At 45.5% G+C, this 23678-nt stretch overlaps 1 protein-coding gene across 2 annotated transcripts in view; it reads right to left on the bottom strand.

Annotated features, from left to right (window-relative positions):
* Window positions 1-23678, bottom strand: part of LOC110492798 (3-oxo-5-alpha-steroid 4-dehydrogenase 2-like) — a 64286-nt gene that overhangs the window by 24771 nt on the left and 15837 nt on the right. For both annotated transcript variants that reach the window (XM_036945969.1, XM_036945970.1), the window contains 2 exons: window positions 10993-11156; window positions 10204-10305 (listed from right to left, as the gene is read on the bottom strand). In XM_036945969.1, the coding sequence (XP_036801864.1) occupies window positions 10204-10305; window positions 10993-11156 (266 nt within the window). The remainder of the gene's footprint in view (window positions 1-10203; window positions 10306-10992; window positions 11157-23678) is intronic.

The following is a 23678-nucleotide window of genomic DNA, read 5'->3' as shown; positions in this document are numbered from 1 at the left end:
CTGTGGGAGAGGCCACATACTGAAACAGACCACCTGGGGGAGAGGACACATACTGAAACAGACTACCTGGGAGAGGACACATACTGAAACAGACCACCTGGGGGAGAGGACACATACTGAAACAAACCACCTGGGAGAGAGGACACATACTAAAACAGACCACCTGGGAGAAGATACATATTGAAACAGACCACCTGGGGGAGAGGACACATACTGAAACAGACTACCTGTGGGAGAGGCCACATACTGAAACAGACCACCTGGGGGAGAGGACACATACTGAAACAGACCACCTGGGGGAGAGGACATATACTGAAACAGACCCCCTGGGGGAGAGGACACATACTGAAATAGACCCCCTGGGGGAGAGGACACATACTGAAACAGACCACCTGGGGGAGAGGACACATACTGAAACAGACCACCTGGGGGAGAGGACAGATACTGAAACAGACCACCTGGGGGAGAGGACACACACTGAAACAGACCACCTGGGGGAGAGAACACAATCTGAAACAGACCACCTGGGGGAGAGGACACATACTGAAACAGACCACCTGGGGGAGAGAACACATACTGAAACATACCCTTGGGGGAGATGACACATACTGAAACAGACCACCTGTGGGAGAGGCCACATACTGAAACAGACCACCTGGGGGAGAGGACACATACTGAAACAGACTACCTGGGAGAGGACACATACTGAAACAGACCACCTGGGGGAGAGGACACATACTGGAACAAACCACCTGGGAGAGAGGACACATACTAAAACAGACCACCTGGGAGAAGATACATACTGAAACAAACCACCTGGGGGAGAGGACACATACTGAAACAGACCACCTGGGGGAGAGGACACATACTGAAACAGACCACCTCGGAGATGACACATACTGAAACAGACCACCTGGGAGAGAGGACACATACTGAAACAGACTACATGTGGGTTGGGAGAGGACACATACTAAAACAGATCCCCTGGGGGAGAGGACACATACTGAAACAGACCCCCTGGGGGAGAGGACACATACTGAAACAGACCCCCTGGGGGAGAGGACACATACTGAAACAGACCACCTGGGGGAGAGGACACATACTGAAACAGACCACCTGGGGGAGAGGACACACACGGAAACAGACCACCTGGGGGAGAGGACACATACTGAAACAGACCACCTGGGGGAGAGGACACATACTGAAACAGACCACCTGGGGGAGAGGACACACACGGAAACAGACCACCTGGGGGAGAGGACACATACTGAAACAGACCACCTGGGGGAGAGGACACATACTGAAACAGACCCCCTGGGGGAGAGGACACACACTGAAACAGACCACCTGGGGGAGAGAACACAATCTGAAACAGACCACCTGGGGGAGAGGACACATACTGAAACAGACCACCTGGGGGAGAGAACACGTACTGAAACAGACCACCTGTGGGAGAGGCCACATACTGAAACAGACCCCCTAGGGGAGAGGACACATACTGAAACATACCCTTGGGGGAGATGACACATACTGAAACAGACTACCTGGGAGAGGAAACATACTGAAACAGACCACCTGGGGGAGAGGACACATACTGAAACAGACCACCTGGGAGAGGACACATACTGAAACAGACCACCTGGGGGAGAGGACACATACTGAAACAGACCACCTGGGGCAGAGGACACATACTGAAACAGACCACCTGGAGGAGAGGACACATACTGAAAAAGACCACCTGGGGGAGAGGACACATACTGAAACAGACCACCTGAAGGAGAGGACACATACTGAAACAGACCCCCTAGGGGAGAGGACACATACTGAAACAGACCCCCTAGGGGAGAGGACACATACTGAAACAGACCCCTGGGGGAGAGGACACATACTGAAACAGACCCCCTGGGGGAGAGGACACATACTGAAACAGACCCCCTAGGGGAGAGGACACATACTGAAACAGACCCCTTGGGGAGAGGACACATACTGAAACAGACCCCCTAGGGGAGAGGACACATACTGAAACAGACCACATGGGAGAGAGGATACATACTGAAACAGACCACCTGGGGGAGAGGACACATACTGAAACAGACCACATGGGAGAGGACACATACTGAAACAGACCACCTGGGAGAGGACACATACTGAAACAGACCACCTGGGGGAGAGGACACATACTGAAACAGACCTCCTGGAGGAGAGGACACATACTGAAACAGACCACCTGGGAGAGAGGACACATACTGAAACAGACCACCTGGGAGAGAGGACACATACTGAAACAGACCTCCTGGAGGAGAGGACACATACTGAAACAGACCACCTGTGGGAGAGGACACAAACTGAAACAGACCTCCTGGAGGAGAGGACACATACTGAAACAGACCACCTGGGAGAGGACACATACTGAAACAGACCACCTGGGGGAGAGGACACATACTGAAACAGACCACCTGGAGGAGAGGACACATACTGAAACAGACCACCTGGGGGAGAGGACACATACTGAAACAGACCACTTGGGAGAGGACACATACTGAAACAGACCACCTGGGGGAGAGGACACATACTGAAACAGACCACCTGGAGGAGAGGACACATACTGAAACAGACCACCTGGGGGAGAGGACACAAACTGAAACAGACCTCCTGGAGGAGAGGACACATACTGAAACAGACCTGTGGGAGAGGACACATACTGAAACAGACCTCCTGGGAGAGAAGACACATACTGAAACAGACCACCTTATTTAGTTTCAGTTAGTTTTCAGACTTGATTTAATTGTTTTAGTGTTTGGTACAATAAGTAGCCTCATGCATGGGAGGGTTGGAGACAGCTGCAGTGCATTAGGATGGTATTCAGACCCCTTTTTCCACATTTTGTTATGTTACAGCTTTTTTCCTCTCATCAATCTACAATACCCCGCGGTGACAAATAAAAAACAGATATCATACTGTATTCAGACCATTTACTCAGTCCATTGTTGAAGCACCTTTGGCAGCGATTATAGCCTTGAGTCTTCTTGGGTATGACGCTACAAGTTTGAAACACCTGTATTTGGGGAGTTTCTCCCATTCTTCTCTGCAGATCCTCTCAAGCTCTGTCAGATTGGATGGGGAGCGTCGCTGCACAGCTATTTTCTGGTCTCTCCAGAGATGTTCGATCGTGTTCAAGTCTGGGCTCTGGCTGGGTCAATCAAGAACATTCAGAGACTTGTCCCGAAGCCACTCCTGCGTTGTCTTGGCTGTGTGCTTAGGATCGTTGTCCTGTTGGAAGGTGAACATTCGCCCCATTCCTGAGCACTCTGGAGCAGGTTTTCATCAAGGATCTCTCTGTACTTCGCTCCATTCATCTTTCCCTCGATCCTGACTAGTCTCCCAATCGCTGCCACTGAGAAACCTCCCCACAGCATGATGCTGCCAACACCATGCAGCACCGTAGGGATGGTGCAAGGTTTCCTCCAGACGTGACGCATGGCATTCAGGCCAAATGGTGCTATCTTGGTTTCATCAGAGTGGGAATCTTGTTTCTCATGGTCTGAGAGTTCCTTAGGTGCCTTTTGGCAAACTCCAAGTGGGCTGTCATGTGCCTTTTACTGAGGAGATGGTTCCATCTGGCAACTCTACCATAAAGGTCTGATTGGTAGAGTGCTGCAGAGATGGCTGTCCTTCTGGAACATTCTCCCATCTCCACAGAGGAACTCTGGAGCTCTGTCAGAGTGGCCATCGGGTTCTTGGTCACCTCCCTGACCAAGGCCCTTCTCCTCCAATTGCTCAGTTTGGCCGGGCGGCCAGCTCTAGGAAGAGTCTTGGTGGTTCCAAACTTCTTCCATCTAAGAATGACGGAGGCCACTGTGTCCTCGGGGACCTTCAATGTTGCAGATATTTTTTGGTTCCCTTCCCCAGATCTGTGCCTCGACACAATCCTGTCTCGGAGCTCTACGGAAAATTCCTTCGACCTCATGGTTTGGTTTTTGCTCAGACATGCACTGTCAACTGTGGGATCTTATATAAACAGGTGTGTGCCTTTCCAAATCATGTCCAATGGTGTCCTGAATTGGTTCCCAATCAGAAACAGCTGTTTATCGTTGTCTCTGATTGGGGATCCTATTTTGGTTGCCATTTTTCCATGTTGGTTTTGTGGGTTACTGTCTATGTGTAGTTGCCTGTCTTCACTCGTGTTAGATAGTGGCACGTTTGTTTTGTTTCATGGTTTTTCCTTCATTAAAAGAAGAATGTATGCTTATCACGCTGCGCCTTGGTCCCATCCATATGATGAAACGTGACAGGTATTGTGTGTAGATTAATTAGAGGGAAAAATGTAATTTCATCAGGCTGTAACGTAACAAAATGAGGAAACGGTCAAGATGCTTTCCCAATGCACAATATGTGTTGTAGACCTATAGCAGGGGTACTCCAGTACTATTTATTAATGTGTTGTAGACCTATAGCAGGGGTACTCCAGTACTATTTATTAATGTGTTGTAGACCTATAGCAGGGGTACTCCAGTACTATTTATTAATGTGGTGTAGACCTATAGCAGGGGTACTCCAGTACTATTTATTAATGTGTTGTAGACCTATAGCAGGGGTACTCCAGTACTATTTATTAATGTGTTGTAGACCTATAGCAGGGGTACTCCAGTACTATTTATTAATGTGGTGTAGACCTATAGCAGGGCTACTGCAGTACTATTTGAGATGGTGTGGTCACATACATGTCCAAGTTGGCAAAGGTCTGGATGGATGTTGTCATGTATTGCCGTAGTAACAAACCCCAACCTGTTCACACCCTTCTTGTTTGCAGGTTTTAAAGCTCATTTTCTTGAATTCTAAACATTTTCCACATCTTACGTGTGTTCAAATACTTTTTTATATTTTTTATTTAACCTTTATTTAACTCGGCAAGTCAGTTAAGAACAAATTCTTATTTTCAATGACGGCCTAGGGACAGTGGGTTAACTGCCTTGTTCAGGGGGCAGAACGACAGATTTGTACCTTGTCAGCTCGGGGGTTTGAACTTGCAACCTTCTGGTTACTAGTCCAACGCTCTAACCACTAGGCTACCTGCCTCCCCTACGCTCTAACCACTAGACTACCTGCCGTCCCTACACTCTAACCACTAGGCTACCTGCCGCCCCTACACTCTAACCACTAGGCTACCTGCCGCCCCTACACGGGCGGCAGGGTAGCCTAGTGGTTAGAGTGTTGGACTAGTAACCGGAAGGTTGCGAGTTCAAACCCCCGAGCTGACAAGGTACAAATCTGTCGTTCTGCCCCTGAACAGGCAGTTAACCCACTGTTCCCAGGCCGTCATTGAAAATAAGAATTTGTTCTTAACTGACTTGCCTGGTTAAATAAAGGTAAAATAAAAAATAAAAATAAATACACTCTAACCACTAGGCTACCTACCGTCCCTACACTCTAACCACTAGGCTACCTGCCGCCCCTACACTCTAACCACTAGACTACCTGCCTCCCCTACGCTCTAACCACTAGACTACCTGCCTCCCCTACGCTCTAACCACTAGGCTACCTGCCTCCCCTACGCTCTAACCACTAGACTACCTGCCGTCCCTACACTCTAACCACTAGGCTACCTGCCGCCCCTACACTCTAACCACTAGGCTACCTGCCGCCCCTACACTCTAACCACTAGGCTACCTGCCGCCCCTACACTCTAACCACTAGGCTACCTACCGTCCCTACACTCTAACCACTAGGCTACCTGCCGTCCCTACACTCTAACCACTAGGCTACCTGCCGCCCCTACACTCTAACCACTAGACTACCTGCCGTCCCTACACTCTAACCACTAGACTACCTGCCGTCCCTACACTCTAACCACTAGGCTACCTGCCGTCCCTACACTCTAACCACTAGGCTACCTGCCGCCCCTACACTCTAACCACTAGGCTACCTGCCGCCCCTACACTCTAACCACTAGGCTACCTGCCGCCCCTACACTCTAACCAGTAGGATACCTGCCGCCCCTACACTCTAACCAGTAGGATACCTGCCGCCCCTACACTCTAACCAGTAGGATACCCTATGATACCAGGAGTCAAATCCTGACAACAATTAAATAACGTCCGTCTCACCATCACGTTATTCTGAAATTGTTTGTGGGTTCTGTTCAGATTAACTTTGATGTTGGTAGGGGTTTTCCCCTGTTATCTCTGTTCCACACATGCTGCCATCTTCTGACACCAAAATACATTTGCTTTTTGTCCAGCAATGTCCTCAAAAATAATCCCAAATTGGGTTTTGCCTTTTGTGGTGTTTTTTTTAAACTCCTATGGTCCGTGCTGATGTCTTCCCTGTAAGCTAGGGATATCTGGGGATAGCTAGGGATAGCTGGGGATAGCTAGGAATAGCTGGGGATAGATAGGAATATATAGGAATAGCTGGGGATAGATAGGAATAGCTGGGGATAGATAGGAATATATAGGAATAGCTGGGGATAGATAGGAATAGCTGGGGATAGATAGGAATAGATAGGAATAGCTGGGGATAGCTAGGAATAGATAGGGATAGCTGGGGATAGATAGGAATAGATAGGGATAGCTGGGGATAGCTAGGGATAGCTGGGGATAGCTAGGAATAGCTGGGGATAGCTAGGAATAGCTGGGGATAGCTAGGAATAGATAGGGATAGCTGGGGATAGCTAGGAATAGCTGGGGATAGATAGGGATAGCTGGGGATAGATAGGAATAGCTGGGGATAGATAGGAATAGCTGGGGATAGATGGGGATAGATAGGAATAGCTGGGGATAGATAGGAATAGATAGGAATAGCTGGGGATAGATAGGAATAGCTGGGGATAGCTGGGGATAGATAGGGATAGCTGGGGATAGATAGGAATAGATAGGAATAGATAGGGATAGCTGGGGATAGATAGGAATAGATAGGAATAGCTGGGGATAGATAGGAATAGATAGGAATAGCTGGGGATAGATAGGAATAGCTGGGGATAGATAGGAATAGCTGGGGATAGATAGGAATAGCTGGGGATAGCTAGGGATAGATAGGAATAGCTGGGGATAGATTGGGATAGCTGGGGATAGATAGGAATAGCTGGGGATAGATAGGAATAGCTAGGAATAGCTGGGGATAGCTAGGGATAGATAGGAATAGCTGGGGATAGATAGGAATAGCTGGGGATAGATAGGAATAGCTGGGGATAGATAGGAATAGCTGGGGATAGATAGGAATAGCTGGGGATAGATAGGAATAGCTGGGGATAGATAGGGATAGATAGGAATAGCTGGGGATAGATAGGAATAGCTGGGGATAGATAGGAATAGATAGGAATAGCTGGGGATAGATGGGAATAGCTGGGGATAGCTGGGGATAGATAGGAATAGCTGGGGATAGATAGGAATAGCTGGGGATAGATAGGAATAGCTGGGGATAGATAGGGATAGATAGGAATAGCTGGGGATAGATAGGAATAGCTGGGGATAGATAGGAATAGATAGGAATAGCTGGGGATAGATAGGAATAGCTGGGGATAGATAGGAATAGCTGGGGATAGATAGGAATAGCTGGGGATAGATAGGAATAGATAGGGATAGCTGGGGATAGCTGGGGATAGCTAGGGATAGCTGGGGATAGCTAGGAATAGCTGGGGATAGATAGGAATAGCTGGGGATAGATAGGAATAGCTAGGGATAGCTGGGGATAGCTGGGGATAGCTGGGGATAGCTAGGAATAGCTGGGGATAGCTAGGAATAGATAGGAATAGCTGGGGATAGATAGGAATAGCTAGGGATAGCTGGGGATAGATAGGGATAGCTGGGGATAGCTGGGGGATAGCTAGGGATAGCTGGGGGATAGCGATGCACCAGCCAGGTCTATTTGAAACTATCTATTAGCAGCATTTACCCGCAAGATTCAGAAGCTGGAAAACCTCATTATAAAAAAAACTATTTTTAACCATTTTAAATTTAATCAGATTCTTGATATGCCACATCTGTCAGGTGGATGGATCAACTATCTTGGCAAAGGAGAAATGCTCACTAACAGGGATGTAAACAAATTTGCGCACAATATTTGAGAGAGATAAGCTTTTTGTGCCTATGGAACATTTCTGGGATCTTTTATTTCAGCTCATTACACACTGGGACATGTTGCGTTTATATTTTTGTTCAGTATACACTGAATAACTTTAGTGGGAAGACATGACACTTTGTCATTATAGTGTAAACAAGTAGTAGTTTGGGTTTTTAGATATTACAATAGGGTTCAAAGTCACTAGAGGTACTAAAGCTAGTAGTCTGGACCCATACCCTTTTGTACTGTATAAGGCAATTATAAGAATCTAAATGTCCACACGGCCACATTCTAGATCATTGAACCATTGGCGTTTATAGTTCTTGAATTCTTTCTGAGAATTCTTTCTGAGTGAGAATAACCAGAGGAGTTGGCAAGACAGTACAAAAAGATCTAAATGTCCACACGGCCACATTCTAGATCATTGGACCATTGGCGTTTATAGTTCTTGAATTCTTTCTGAGTGAGAATAACCAGAGGAGTTGGCAAGACAGTACAAAAGATCCGACGCCAGGCTTAAGAAATTCTGCGTGCATCATCACACTTGATCTCAGTGCCGTGCGAAAGTATTCATCCCCCTCTGCGTTTTTCCTATTTTGTTGCATTACAAACTGTGATTTAAATGGATTTGGGGGGGGGGGGGGGGGGGGGGGTCATGTAATGGACATACACAAAATAGTCCAAATTAGTGAAGTGAAATTTCAAAAAATGACCTGTTTAAAAAAATTATAGAAAATTTAAAACGGAAAGTTGTGCATGCATATATATTCACCCCCTTTGCTATGAAGCCCATAAATAAGATCTGGTGACACCAATTACCTTCAGAAGTCACATAATTAGTTAAATAAAGTCCGCCTGTATGCAATCTAAGTGTCACATGATCTGTCACATGATCTCACTATATATACACCTGTTCTGAAAGGCCCCGGAGTCTGCAACACCACTAAGCAAGGGGCACCACCAAGCAAGTGGTACCATGAAGACCAATGAGCTCTCCAAACAGGTCAGGGACAAAGTTGTGGAGAAGTACAGATCAGGGTTGAGTTATAAAAAAATATCTGAAACTTTGAACATCCCACGGAGCACCATTAAATCCATTCTTAAAACATTTAAAGAATATGGCACCACAACAAACCTGCCAAGAGAGGGCTGCCCAACAAAACTCACGGACCAGGCAAGGAGGGCATTAATCAGAGAGGCAACAAAGAGACCAAAGATAAGCCTGAAGTAGCTGCAAAGCTCCACAGCGGAGATTGGAGTATCTGTCCATAGGACCACATTAAGCCGTACACTCCACAGAGCATTGACATTGCTTAAAGAAATAAATTAGCAAACATGTTTGGTATTCGCCAAAAGGCATGTGAGAGACTCCCCAAACATATGGAAGAAGGTACTCTGGTCAGATGAGACTAAAATGTAGCTTTTTGGCCATCAAGGAAAACACTGTCTGGCACAAACCCAACACCTCTCATAATCCCGAGAACCCCAGCTGTGGGGATGTTTTTCATTGGCAGGGACTGGCAAACTGGTCAGAATTGAAAGAATGATGGATGGTGCTAAATACAGGGACATTCTTGAGGGAAACCTGTTTCAGTCTTCCAGAGATTTGATACTGGGACGGAGGTTCACCTTCCAGCAGGACAATGACCCTAGGCATACTGCTAAAGCAACACTCGTGTGGTTTAAGGGGAAACATTTAAATGTCTTGGAATGGCCTACTCAAAGCCCAGACCTCAATCCAATTGAGAATCTGTGGTATGACTTATAGATTTCTGTACACCAGCGGAACCCATCCAACTTGAAGGAGCTGGAGCAGTTTTGCCTTGAAGAATGGGCAAAAATCAAAGTGACTAGATGTGCCAAGCTTATAGAGACATACCCCGAGAGGCTTGCAGCTGTAATTGCAGCAAAGGGGGCTCTACAAAGTATTGACCTTGGGGGGTGAATAGTTATGGGCACTCAAATTGTCAGTTTTTTTGTTTTATTTCTTGTTTGCATCTTCAAAGTGGTAGGCATGTTGTCTAAATCAAACGACACAACCCCCCCCCCCCCCCCCTAAAAAAATCTATTTTAATTCCAAGTTGTAAGGCAACAAAACAGGAAAAATGTCAAGGGGGATGAATACTTTCGCAAGCCACTGTATACCTTTAGGGATCTTGTAGACGACTTCTCCTGGCTGTCTCAGGTTTCGTAGAAGATAGTCACTGTGGACGTTGATAGCCATTCCCAGGAGAAACAGGGTTGAACCTGGGAAAAAAAACACTTGGTTTTTGAATCAATTTGAATCAAATGGTAGAAAGATGCAGTGAGGAATTTGTCAAATATCTGCAAGTTTGGACCAAGTCCATCAATTTAAAGGGATGGGCTCACCAAAATGACCCAATGGTTTCCTTACCCTGTCAGCGGTCTATGGCCAAGGTATGGCTGCATATCCAGGCTTTGGTTTAGTTTGCCTGGCGCTGTTTCCACATGCTAACGTTTTACCGTTCGTGACACAAATCCCATTCATGCCATGGGAACGATATTAGCATTTTTCATGCATCATATTCAAATCATCTATAAGGGACTTTGTTAAACTTCTCAATCAATTTGAGATACTTTTGGATGATTTGGACATGATGCCGCCCCCCCCCCCCCCCAAAAAAAAAGAAGGTAATATCGGTCCCATGACTTGAATGGGATTTGTGTCACGACTGGTAAAACATTAGCATGTGGAAACAGCGCCAGGCAAACTAAACCAAAGCCTGTAATTTGGGTGAAATATCTATTTAAGTTCTCATCCCTTTTTTTAAGGAGAATCATTGTAGTGTGAAAAAATTGTTCTCTATAACAAACAACTACAAAAAACAAGACTTTTAAGTGTTGATAAAAACAACAACATCTTGATCGATTAGTAAACTCAGGTTTATCTCTTGCTCTCATAAATGTTTGTACCAATGAGGAAGCGTGTGTCAGAGGTCCATGTGGGGTGGTAGTGGGCACAGTGGACCAGGTAGTGACTCTGTGTGAACCCGTTCAGACTGCAGAACACCCCCGCCTCTATCATCACACGGAGGGGGAACGGTCGTCCTCGCATCAGCACCGAGTACACAAACGTCCTGGCAGCATGGGAGGGGAAGAAGAAGGAGTGAAAAGAGTTACATGACAGGGTAGAAAGTACACTGAATGACAGGGTAGAAAGTACACTGAATGACAGGGTAGAAAGTACACTGAATGACAGGGTAGAAAGTACACTGAATGACAGGGTAGAAAGTACACTGAATGACAGGGTAGAAAGTCAACTGAGTGACAGGGTAGAAAGTACACTGAATGACAGGGTAGAAACTACACTGAGTGACAGGGTAGAAAGTACACTGAATGACAGGGTAGAAAGTACACTAAATGACAGGTTAGGAACTACACTGAGTGTACAAACCATTAGGAACACATGCTCTTTCCATATCATAGACTGACCAGGTGAATCCAGGTGAAAGCTATGATCCCTTATTGATGTCACCTGTTAAATCCACTTCAATCAGATGTAGATGAAGGGGAGGAGACGTGTTAAAGAAGGATTTTTAGGTCTTGAGACGACTGAGACATGGATTGTGTATGTGTCATTCCGTGGGTAAATGGGCAAGACAATAGTGCCTTTGAACGTTAGTAGGTGCCAGGCATAACGGTTAGAGTGTGTCAAGAACTGCAACTCTGATGTTTTTTAGCCTGTGTGTATCAAGAAATGGGACACCACCCAAAGGACATTCAGCCAACTTGACACAACTGTGGGAAGCATTGGACTAAACATGGGCCAGCATCCCTGTGGTGTCCATACGCTGACAAATTGAGTCTGTTTTGAGGGCAAACGGGGGTGTAACTCAATATCAGGAAGGTGTTCCTAATGTTTTGGACACTCAGTGTACAGTGCATGGTTAGGAGTACACAAATGTCCTGTCCATGATAGAGGAACAGAAGAGAATACCTACGTAAGGGCTACGTGAAACATTCATAACTCATACATAATGCATTCATAAGCAGTACATAATGCATTCATAAGCAGTACATAATGCATTCATGAGCAGTACATAATGCATTCATAAGCAGTACATAATGCATTCATAAGCAGTACATAATGCATTCATAACCCATACATAATGCATTCATGAGCAGTACATAATGCATTCATAACCCATACATAATGCATTCATGAGCAGTACATAATGCATTCATAAGCAGTACATAATGCATTCATGAGCAGTACATAATGCATTCATAACCCATACATAATGCATTCATGAGCAGTACATAATGCATTCATAAGCAGTACATAATGCATTCATGAGCAGTACATAATGCATTCATAACCCATACATAATGCATTCATACGCAGTACATAATGCATTCATAAGCAGTACATAATGCATTCATAAGCAGTACATAATGCATTCCACAAGTTTACACGTTTTTTGTTGTCACAGTGACGTCATGTGTTAAGGTCCTGGCTCCGTTGGTGGAGCATGACGCTTGAAACGGCAGGACAGTGCGTTTGATTCCTGGGACCCGTCATGTGGGGAAATGAATGCACGAGTGACCGTGTTTGCTTTGGATGAAATCGTAGACTAAAATGGCATGTAATAATAGTTAAAGTCACTTGTACTTTGATGATCAATGTGCAGTTGTTGATACTGTTGAGTCACCACATGGATAGAATGGAAGGGAAACATTTCATCTGTTTCTTGTATGTGTTGGGGGGGCAGTGCTAGACCTGAGTACCAAATCATATTGTATTTATCTCATGCGCCGAATTACAACAGGTGTTGACTTTACCGTGAAATGCTTACTTACAAGCCCTTAACCCATCTCCCTCTACTTTCTTCACTGCCTTGGCATGTGACAACTCCTACTCCTACTGTAACCCTGGATCTCTCTCGCACGGGACATTTCTGATCCCCAGCTCCATGGGCACCCCTACAATTAATACATACCAGTACGTTCCCCAATACTACACATTCCTTTGTCTAAATGCCCTTCTGTACATTTCTCACACCTCGGACCATCCCTCCTACACACCGTGGCCACATGTCCATAAGCTTGGCACCTGTAATATGTTAACTTTATTCGGGAACATAAACTCGTACAGGATAACTTATGTAGCCTAACTTAAACTTTGTCGGGTAAAGACTCAACTTCAAAACTCAAAAGGACAGACAATGACTCTTCCGTTTCCCCCCACCCTTGTCGCATCAAACGACGTGCATCACACACATCGGGAATCGTTCCCCTCAGATGGTCAACTTTTAAATTTACTGCCATTTTCTAGAGAGGGTAACAATTCACTTTTCTTGCCCCCATTCGTTTTACTCTGAGCGCATTCTCCCCCTAACCAACAGAAAAACAAACAATTATCACTAGACCACTTCTTGTTACCCTTACCGATTCCACATGACTCAACTATTTTATTCACCCACCCTGAAACCACAAATAGATCAGCCAAAAGGCAAGAGTCCACTTTTTCCATAAACTTCACTCCTACTGTCACAGACTCATCTTTTTCCTGATCCTCTGTTCATACCTCGGTCTCCGATAACTTCACCACACCTACCACCTCCGAGACTTCACCCTCATGTACTTCCATTTCTCCTCCTGTCTTCAGCTCCCTCTGCTTACACTTTCTACCGTTCTCCTTTAACAAACCATCTCCCTTTTGTCCATCTTTATCCGACTCAAGCTCATCCTCTTCTTCTCTCTCTCGCTCTCTCTCTTAGACCTCCTCCCTCTCTTTTTCCCTCCACTCCTCCATTTTCCAAGTATTCGTCTCCTCATGATAATACTGCACCACTGACAACCATCTTGTTCTTGCTTTCTCTCAGGACTCCATTTTATGATAAGACGTATGCCCTCCTCCCTCTCCTTGTCTCTCTGCCCCAACCCTCGATATTTCAACCTGCGTGTCCTGATCGGTTATGGTGTGGGTGAACAAAATCAACGTGCGCTCGATGGCGTGTGCTCGATGGCGTGTGCTAGATGGCGTGCGCTCGATGGCGTGCGCTCGATGGCGTGCGCTCGCGCGTATCCGGTTTGGTCAGCATGTTATAAAAATATGACCCAGGATGACAGCCTCACCCAAACCTCCCCGCCCTCCTGACCGCCACGTTCAACGCTTCCTTCAGTCCTCCCCACTTGGTAAACAGTTTGACCACATCATTAAAAACACTGGAACATCTTGATAACTGATTCACAATTGGAGAAGACGTTTAAAGAATCCCAGAGGGTAGTCCTTAGACACGCCCCCAACATCAGTCACATGGTGGGGAGGTCTGATCTTCCAACAGTGCCACGTAGCACCTTCCTAGACAACGTGCCGGACGGTAACTATAGATGTGGCCAATGTACCCAGGGTAACTTCACCAACAAATGCACAATGTTCAATCACCCGATTACGGGCAAGGCCATTAAGATCAAGGGCATCAATACATGTTCCACAAAAAAATAGATTTAAACTCAGTGAAAAAGGAAACGTGCCTTTTTCAGTACCCTGTCTTTCAAAGACAATTAGTAAAAATCAAAATAACTTCACAGATCTTCATTTGTAAAAGGGTTTAAACACTGTTTCCCATGCTTGTTCAAGGAACCATAAACATTTAATGAACATGCACCTGTGGAACGGACGTTAAGACACTAACAGCTTACAGACGGTAGGCAATTAAGGTCACAGTTATGAAAACTTAGGACACTAAAGAGGACTTTCTACTGACTCTGAAAAACACCAAAAGAAAGATGTCCAGGGTCCCTGCTCATCTGCATGAATGTGCCTTAGGCATGCTGCAAGGAGGCATGAGGACTGCAGATGTTGGCTGGGGCAATAAATTGCAATGTACATACTTTGAGATATCTAAGACAGCGCTACAGGGAGCCAGGACGTGCAGCAGATCGTCCTCGCAGTGGCAGACCACGTGTAACAGCACCTGCACAGGATCGGTACATCGGAACATCACACAAGAGCCCGGATCTCAATCCCATTGAGCACGTCTGGGACCTGTTGGATCGGAGGGTGAGGGCTAGGTCCATTCCCCCCAGAAATGTCAGGAAACATGCAGGTGCCTTGGTGGAAGAGTGGGGTAACATCTCACATCAAGAACTGGCAAACCTGGTGCAGTCCATGAGGAGATGCACTGCGGTACTTAATGCAGCTGGTGGCCACACCAGATACTGACTGTTACTTTTGATTTTGACCAACCCCTTTGTTCAGGGACTCATTATTCCATTTCTGTTAGTCACATGTCTGTGGAACTTGTTCAGTTCACTTCAGTTCAGTTTATGTCTCAGTTGTTGAATCTTGTTGTGTTCATACAAATATTTAGACATCTTAAGTTTGCTGAAAATAAACGCAGTTGACAGTGAGAGGATGTTCCTTTTTTTTGTTGCTGAGTTTACCTGATCAAATGTATTTGTGATCTATGCTGTGTAGGAAAAACAAAACGCCCTCTGAAAACAAGGATAGCGCAGAACACTGGAGTAACCATATTAAGTCTCTACTTTTATCCGATGTAAATAACAGAGATTCACATTTTGCTACATAAGATCGAATCCCAGGTGGTGAGGACCCAGGATCAGGACCCTGTGGCTGAGCATTTCATGGAGGCTCGTCACAGCATCAGCTCTCTGAGACACATTGGTATCGAACATGTTAAGACTCCTAGGAGAGAGGAGAATATAATCTATTATTGAGAAGAGAATTGTATTGGATTCCCCGTTTGTGAACCACGTCTCCTAGAGGTCTGAACCAAGAGTTTGATATCAGACCATTTGTGAACCACGTCTCCTAGAGGTCTGAACCAAGAGTTTGATATCAGACCATTTCCTTCCTGAATATGTTACTTCACTTTGATTTGCCTTGCCTTCCAGGTTACCCACTTGGTCATTTTGTAGATGTACATTATGTTCTGGAACCATTACATGCCCCCCATCTCATTGTTTATTTAATTATTAGAGATATACAAATGTTTTCTGCACCCACATGAGTCATGTCCGTAATGGTCATATGAGGTGAAATTAGTATATTTGGGGATGTTAAAACATAGTGTGATTGACCTGAGTGTGTTTCACCCTCTGTGAAACCATAAATGACCTGACGAAGCAAAAGATCCGTTTCGGATGGAAGCGGTTGTCAATAAAGTGGTGAACTGGGAGCATAAACAGGCCTTCCTGTTAGTGGTGAACTGGGAGCATAAACAGGCCTTACTGGTAGTGGTGAATTGGGAGCATAAACAGGCATTCCTGTTAGTGGTGAATTGGGAGCATAAACAGGCCTTACTGTTAGTGGTGAACTGGGAGTATAAACAGGCCTTCCTGTTAGTGGTGAATTGGGAGTATAAACAGGCCTTCCTGTTAGTGGTGAATTGGGAGCATAAACAGGCCTTACTGTTAGTGGTGAACTGGGAGCATAAACAGGCCTTACTGTTAGTGGTGAACTGGGAGCATAAACAGGCCTTCCTGTTAGTGGTGAACTGGGAGCATAAACAGGCCTTCCTGTTAGTAATGAACTGGGAGCATAAACAGGCCTTCCTGTTAGTGATGAACTGGGAGCATAAGCAGGCCTTCCTGTTAGTGATGAACTGGGAGCATAAACAGGCCTTCCTGTTAGTGGTGAATTGGGAGCATAAACAGGCCTTCCTGTTAGTGGTGAATTGGGAGCATAAACAGGCCTTTCTGTTAGTGGTGAATTGGGAACATAAACAGGTCTTACTGTTAGTGGTGAACTGGGAGCATAAACAGGTCTTCCTGTTAGTGGTGAGTTTGGAGCATAAACAGGCATTCCTGTTAGTGGTGAATTGGGAGCATTAACAGGCCTTCCTGTTAGTGGTGAATTGGGAGCATAAACAGGCCTTCCTGTTAGTGGTGAATTGGGAGCATAAACAGTCCTTCCTGTTAGTGGTGAATTGGGAGCATAAACAGGTCTTACTGTTAGTGGTGAATTGGGAGCATAAACAGGCCTTCCTGTTAGTGGTGAATTGGGAGCATAAACAGGCCTTTCTGTTAGTGGTGAACTGGGAGCATAAACAGGTATTATTGTTAGTGGTGAACTGGGAGTATAAACAGGTCTTACTGTTAGTGGTGAATTGGGAGCATAAACAGGCCTTCCTGTTAGTGGTGAACTGGGAGCATAAACAGGCCTTCCTGTTAGTGGTGAATTGGGTGCATAAACAGGTCTTACTGTTAGTGGTGAACTGGGAGCATAAACAGTCTCTTCAGTCTCTGTCTGTAGTGGTGCATGTTGTTGAAGTCTCTTCAGTCTCTATGTAGTGGTGCATGTTGTTGAAGTCTCTTCAGTCTCTATGTAGTGGTGCATGTTGTTGAAGTCTCTTCAGTCTCTATGTAGTGGTGCATGTTGTTGAAGTCTCTTCAGTCTCTATGTAGTGGTGCATGTTGTTGAAGTCTCTTCAGTCTCTATGTAGTGGTGCATGTTGTTGAAGTCTCTTCAGTCTCTATGTAGTGGTGCATGTTGTTGAAGTCTCTTCAGTCTCTATGTAGTGGTGCATGTTGTTGAAGTCTCTATGTAGTGGTGCATGTTGTTGAAGTCTCTTCAGTCTCTATGTAGTGGTGCATGTTGTTGAAGTCTCTTCAGTCTCTATGTAGTGGTGCATGTTGTTGAAGTCTCTTCAGTCTCTATGTAGTGGTGCATGTTGTTGAAGTCTCTTCAGTCTCTATGTAGTGGTGCATGTTGTTGAAGTCTCTTCAGTCTCTATGTAGTGGTGCATGTTGTTGAAGTCTCTTCAGTCTCTATGTAGTGGTGCATGTTGTTGAAGTCTCTTCAGTCTCTATGTAGTGGTGCATGTTGTTGAAGTCTCTTCAGTCTCTATGTAGTGGTGCATGTTGTTGAAGTCTCTTCAGTCTCTATGTAGTGGTGCATGTTGTTGAAGTCTCTATGTAGTGGTGCATGTTGTTGAAGTCTCTTCAGTCTCTATGTAGTGGTGCATGTTGTTGAAGTCTCTTCAGTCTCTATGTAGTGGTGCATGTTGTTGAAGTCTCTATGTAGTGGTGCATGTTGTTGAAGTCTCTTCAGTCTCTATGTAGTGGTGCATGTTGTTGAAGTCTCTTCGGTCTCTATGTAGTGGTGCATGTTGTTGAAGTCTCTTCAGTCTGTCTGTAGTGGTGCATGTTGTTGAAGTCTCTTCAGTCTCTGTCTGTAGTGGTGCATGTTGTTGAAGTCTCTTCGGTCTCTATGTAGTGGTGCATGTTGTTGAAGTCTCTTCAGTCTGTCTGTAGTGGTGCATGTTGTTGAAGTCTCTTCAGTCTCTATGTAGTGGTGCATGTTGTTGAAGTCTCTTCAGTCTCTATGTAGTGGTGCATGTTGTTGAAGTCTCTTCAGTCTGTCTGTAGTGGTGCATGTTGTTGAAGTCTCTATGTAGTGGTGCATGTTGTTGAAGTCTCTATGTAGTGGTGCATGTTGTTGAAGTCTCTTCGGTCTCTATGTAGTGGTGCATGTTGTTGAAGTCTCTTCAGTCTGTCTGTAGTGGTGCATGTTGTTGAAGTCTCTTCAGTCTCTGTCTGTAGTGGTGCATGTTGTTGAAGTCTCTTCGGTCTCTATGTAGTGGTGCATGTTGTTGAAGTCTCTTCAGTCTCTATGTAGTGGTGCATGTTGTTGAAGTCTCTTCAGTCTCTATGTAGTGGTGCATGTTGTTGAAGTCTCTTCAGTCTCTATGTAGTGGTGCATGTTGTTGAAGTCTCTTCAGTCTCTATGTAGTGGTGCATGTTGTTGCTTTAACGGGACCAAACTGTCCTTTTAATCCTTAAATTACTATGTGTATTTAATCCAATCAGATGCAACAACAGAAACAACATTCAGGTTGTGTTGACCATGAATGAAACTTAGCCTGGTACCAGGTCTATTTGTGCTGTCTAACCGATCTGGAAACAGGCTACTCAGTGGTGCCGTAATTTAAAACTCCACAGTACATGCTATTGATGTAGCAACACTAACGCTTTCTTTAATCCATCACTTGCAGGAATTTATCCAGTCATACACAACAACATTCAAGTTTCAAATTACATCCCACCAAATATTTGAACCGGCAGCATGATTAAGCTTGTTCTGGTTGCTATGCTAGAGGCTCCTTAACAACCTTCTACCCCCAAGCTATAAGACTGCTGAACAGTTCATCAAATGACCACCCGGACTATTTACATTGACACCCCCCCCCCAGCTACTCGCTGTTTATTATCTATGCAGAGTCACTTTACAAATGACCTCGACTAACCTCTACCCCTGCACATTGACTGCCCCCTATACCCCCTGTATATAGCCTCGTTATTGTTATGCACATTGACTGCCCCCCCCCCCCCCCCCCACTGCTACAGAGTCACTTTACAAATGACCTCGACTAACCTCTACCCCTGCACATTGACTGCCCCCTATACCTCCTGTATATAGCCTCGTTATTGTTATGCACATTGACTGCCCCCTATACCTCCTGTACATAGCCTCGTTATTGTTATGCACATTGACTGCCCCCCCCCCCCCCCCCCCCCCACTGCTACTCGCTGTCTATTATCAATGCAGAGTCACTTTACAAATGACCTCGACTAACCTCTACCCCTGCACATTGACTGCCCCCTATACCCCCTGTATATAGCCTCGTTATTGTTATGCACATTGACTGCCCCCTATACCTCCTGTACATAGCCTCGTTATTGTTATGCACATTGACTGCCCCCTATACCTCCTGTACATAGCCTCGTTATTGTTATGCACATTGACTGCCCCCTATACCCCCTGTACATAGCCTCGTTATTGTTATGCACATTGACTGCCCCCTATACCCCCTGTACATAGCCTCGTTATTGTTATGCACATTGACTGCCCCCTATACCCCCTGTATATAGCCTCATTATTGTTATTTTTAATCTGCATTGTTGGTTAAATTAAGGGGGGGAAGGAGTGGTGAGAGTAGTAGAGAACCCAGTACAGAGGGAGTAGTAGAGAACCCAGTACAGAGGGAGTAGTAGAGAACCCAGTACAGAGGGAGTAGTAGAGAACCCAGTACAGAGGGAGGAGTGGTGAGAGTAGTAGAGAACCCAGTACAGAGGGAGGAGTGGTGAGAGTAGTAGAGAATCCAGTACAGAGGGAGTAGTAGAGAACCCAGTACAGAGGGAGTAGTAGAGAACCCAGTACAGAGGGAGTAGTAGAGAACCCAGTACAGAGGGAGGAGTGGTGAGAGTAGTAGAGAACCCAGTACAGAGGGAGTAGTAGAGAACCCAGTACAGAGGGAGTAGTAGAGAACCCAGTACAGAGGGAGTAGTAGAGAACCCAGTACAGAGGGAGGAGTAGTGGAACCCAGTACAGAGGGAGTAGTAGAGAACCCAGTACAGAGGGAGTAGTAGAGAACCCAGTACAGAGGGAGTAGTAGAGAACCCAGTACAGAGGGAGTAGTAGAGAACCCAGTACAGAGGGAGGAGTAGTGGAACCCAGTACAGAGGGAGTAGTAGAGAACCCAGTACAGAGGGAGTAGTAGAGAACCCAGTACAGAGGGAGTAGTAGAGAACCCAGTACAGAGGGAGTAGTAGAGAACCCAGTACAGAGGGAGTAGTAGAGAACCCAGTACAGAGGGAGGAGTGGTGAGAGTAGTAGAGAACCCAGTACAGAGGGAATATAGATAACTGAATGCTGAATACAACAGGTGTAGTAGACCATACAGGGAAATGCTGTATACAACAGGTGTAGTAGACCTTACAGTGAAAGGCTGAATACAACAGGTGTAGTAGACCTCACAGTGAAATGCTGAATACAACAGGTGTAGTAGACCTCCCAGTGAAATGCTGAATACAACAGGTGTAGTAGACCTCCCAGTAAAATGCTGAATACAACAGGTGTAGTAGACCTTACAGTGAAATGCTGAATACAACAGGTGTAGTAGACCTTACAGTGAAATGCTTACTTACAAGCCCTATATAATAACAGATAAATAACGAGCAGCAGTAAATAACAATACCGGGGCTATATACAGGGTATTACAGTACAGAGTCATTGTGGAGGCTATATACAGGATATTACGGTACAGAGTCAATGTGGAGGCTATATACAGGGGGCACCAATACAGAGTCAATGTGGAGGCTATATACAGGGGGTACCGGTACAGAGTCAATGTGGAGACTATATACAGGGTGTTACGGTACAGAGTCAATGTGGAGGCTATATCCAGGGGGTACCAGTACAGAGTCAATGTGGAGGCTATATACAGGGGGTACCAGTACAGAGTCAATGTGGAGGCTATATACAGGGGGTACCAGTACAGAGTCAATGTGGAGGCTATATACAGGGGGTACCGGTACAGAGTCAATGTGGAGACTATATACAGGGTGTTACGGTACAGAGTCAATGTGGAGGCTATATACAGGGGGTACCGGTAGAGAGTCAATGTGGAGACTATATACAGGGGGTACCGGTACAGAGTCAATGTGGAGACTATGTACAGGGGGTACCAGTACTGAGTCATTGTGGAGACTATATACAGGGGGTACCGGTACAGAGTCAATGTGGAGACTATATACAGGGTGTTACGGTACAGAGTCAATGTGGAGGCTATATCCAGGGGGTACCAGTACAGAGTCAATGTGGAGGCTATATACAGGGGGTACCAGTACAGAGTCAATGTGGAGGCTATATACAGGGGGTACCGGTACAGAGTCAATGTGGAGACTATATACAGGGTGTTACGGTACAGAGTCAATGTGGAGGCTATATACAGGGGGTACCGGTAGAGAGTCAATGTGGAGACTATATACAGGGGGTACCGGTACAGAGTCAATGTGGAGACTATGTACAGGGGGTACCAGTACTGAGTCATTGTGGAGACTATATACAGGGGGTACCGGTACAGAGTCAATGTGGAGACTATATACAGGGTGTTACGGTACAGAGTCAATGTGGAGGCTATATACAGGGTATTACGGTACAGAGTCAATGTGGAGGCTATATACAGGGTGTTACGGTACAGAGTCAATGTGGAGACTATATACAGGGTGTTACGGTACAGAGTCAATGTGGAGACTATATACAGGGGGTACCGGTACAGAGTCAATGTGGAGGCTATATACAGGTGGTACCGGTACAGAGTCAATGTGGAGGCTATATACAGGGGGTACCAGTACAGAGTCAATGTGGAGACTATATACAGGGTGTTACGGTACAGAGTCAATGTGGAGGCTATATACAGGGGGTATCAGTACAGAGTCAATGTGGAGGCTATATACAGGGGGTACCGTTACCCCCTGTATATAGTCTCCACATTGACTCTGTACCGGTACCCCCTGTATATAGTCTCCACATTGACTCTGTACTGATACCCCCTGTATATAGCCTCCACATTGACTCTGTACTGGTACCCCCTGTATATAGCCTCCACATTGACTCTGTACCGTAACACCCTGTATATAGTCTCCACATTGACTCTGTACCGTAACACCCTGTATATATTCTCCACATTGACTGTATACAGGGGGTACCGGTACAATTGCCGGCAATTGCCATTCCAGGCGTTGATGCAACCATGCTCTCGATGGTGCAGCTGTAAAACCTTTTGAGGATTTCAGGACCCATGCCAAATCTTTTCAGTCTCCTGAGGGGGAATATGTTTTGTCGTGCCCTCTTCACGACTGTCTTGATGTGTTTGGACCATTCTAGTTTGTTGGTGATGTGGACACCAAGGAACTTGAAGCTCTCAACCTGCTACACTACAGTCTCTTTAGTAGTGATTCCGTTGTTTTTAACTGGATCAACATGATTGTCAAACAAATGCCCAGCTTTAGCAAAATCCTCAATAACAATGTCAAGCAGTTTATTCTTGTCAGTCACATCCATTGAATTTGAGGGCAAAATCCTCATTAACAATGCCAAGCATTTATGAACATTTGAACATCTTGGCCATGTTCTGTTATAACCTCCACCCGGCACAGCCAGAAGAGGACTGGCCACCCCACATAGCCTGGTTCCTCTCTAGGTTTCTTCCTAGGTTTTGGCCTTTCTAGAGGGTTTTCCCTAGCCACCGTGCTTCTACACCTGCATTGCTTGCTGTTTGGGGTTTTAGGCTGGGTTTCTGTACTGCATTTTGAGATATCAGCTGATGTACGAAGGGCTTTATAAATACATTTGATTTGATTCTTGTCAGTCACATCCATTGAATTTGAGGGCAATTTCAGCGGAAGACCAGAGGACTTTGTGTTATTGTTATTGAGGTTTGCCTTGGCAGAGTCGTAATAGAAGCTAGATTTACATTTCCGTATTAACAAAGTGCACTTTATTTCTCAGTGCCCTGAATAACTCCCGTTCAGTCTGAGTTATCCCTTTCTGACTTTGGCCCATTGTGTATTTCTGGAGCCAATCAGATCATTTTCTCTGTCAACCAGGAAGTGTCTCTACCTCCTTACCCGGTACTTTTTCAGAGGGGCATGTTTATCACAGAGGGTAGAACACAGAATGAAAATGGGAGTGTCTTCGATACATGGAATAAGTGCAATCCTATCCCAGTTAGATGAATAAAGTTCACGCAGGAATGCCTGCTCACAGAACTGCCTAAAAATGTGATTTTGTCTATGAACCAAGAGGGCACTTTGTGAATGTTGATGTCTCTAATAGAAGCAACTGCACA

Source organism: Oncorhynchus mykiss, chromosome 16 (genome assembly GCF_013265735.2).
Source record: "Oncorhynchus mykiss isolate Arlee chromosome 16, USDA_OmykA_1.1, whole genome shotgun sequence".
Lineage (NCBI taxonomy): Eukaryota > Metazoa > Chordata > Actinopteri > Salmoniformes > Salmonidae > Oncorhynchus > Oncorhynchus mykiss.
Note: the sequence above shows the minus strand (reverse complement) of the source record. Positions and strands in the feature narration are given on the sequence as shown.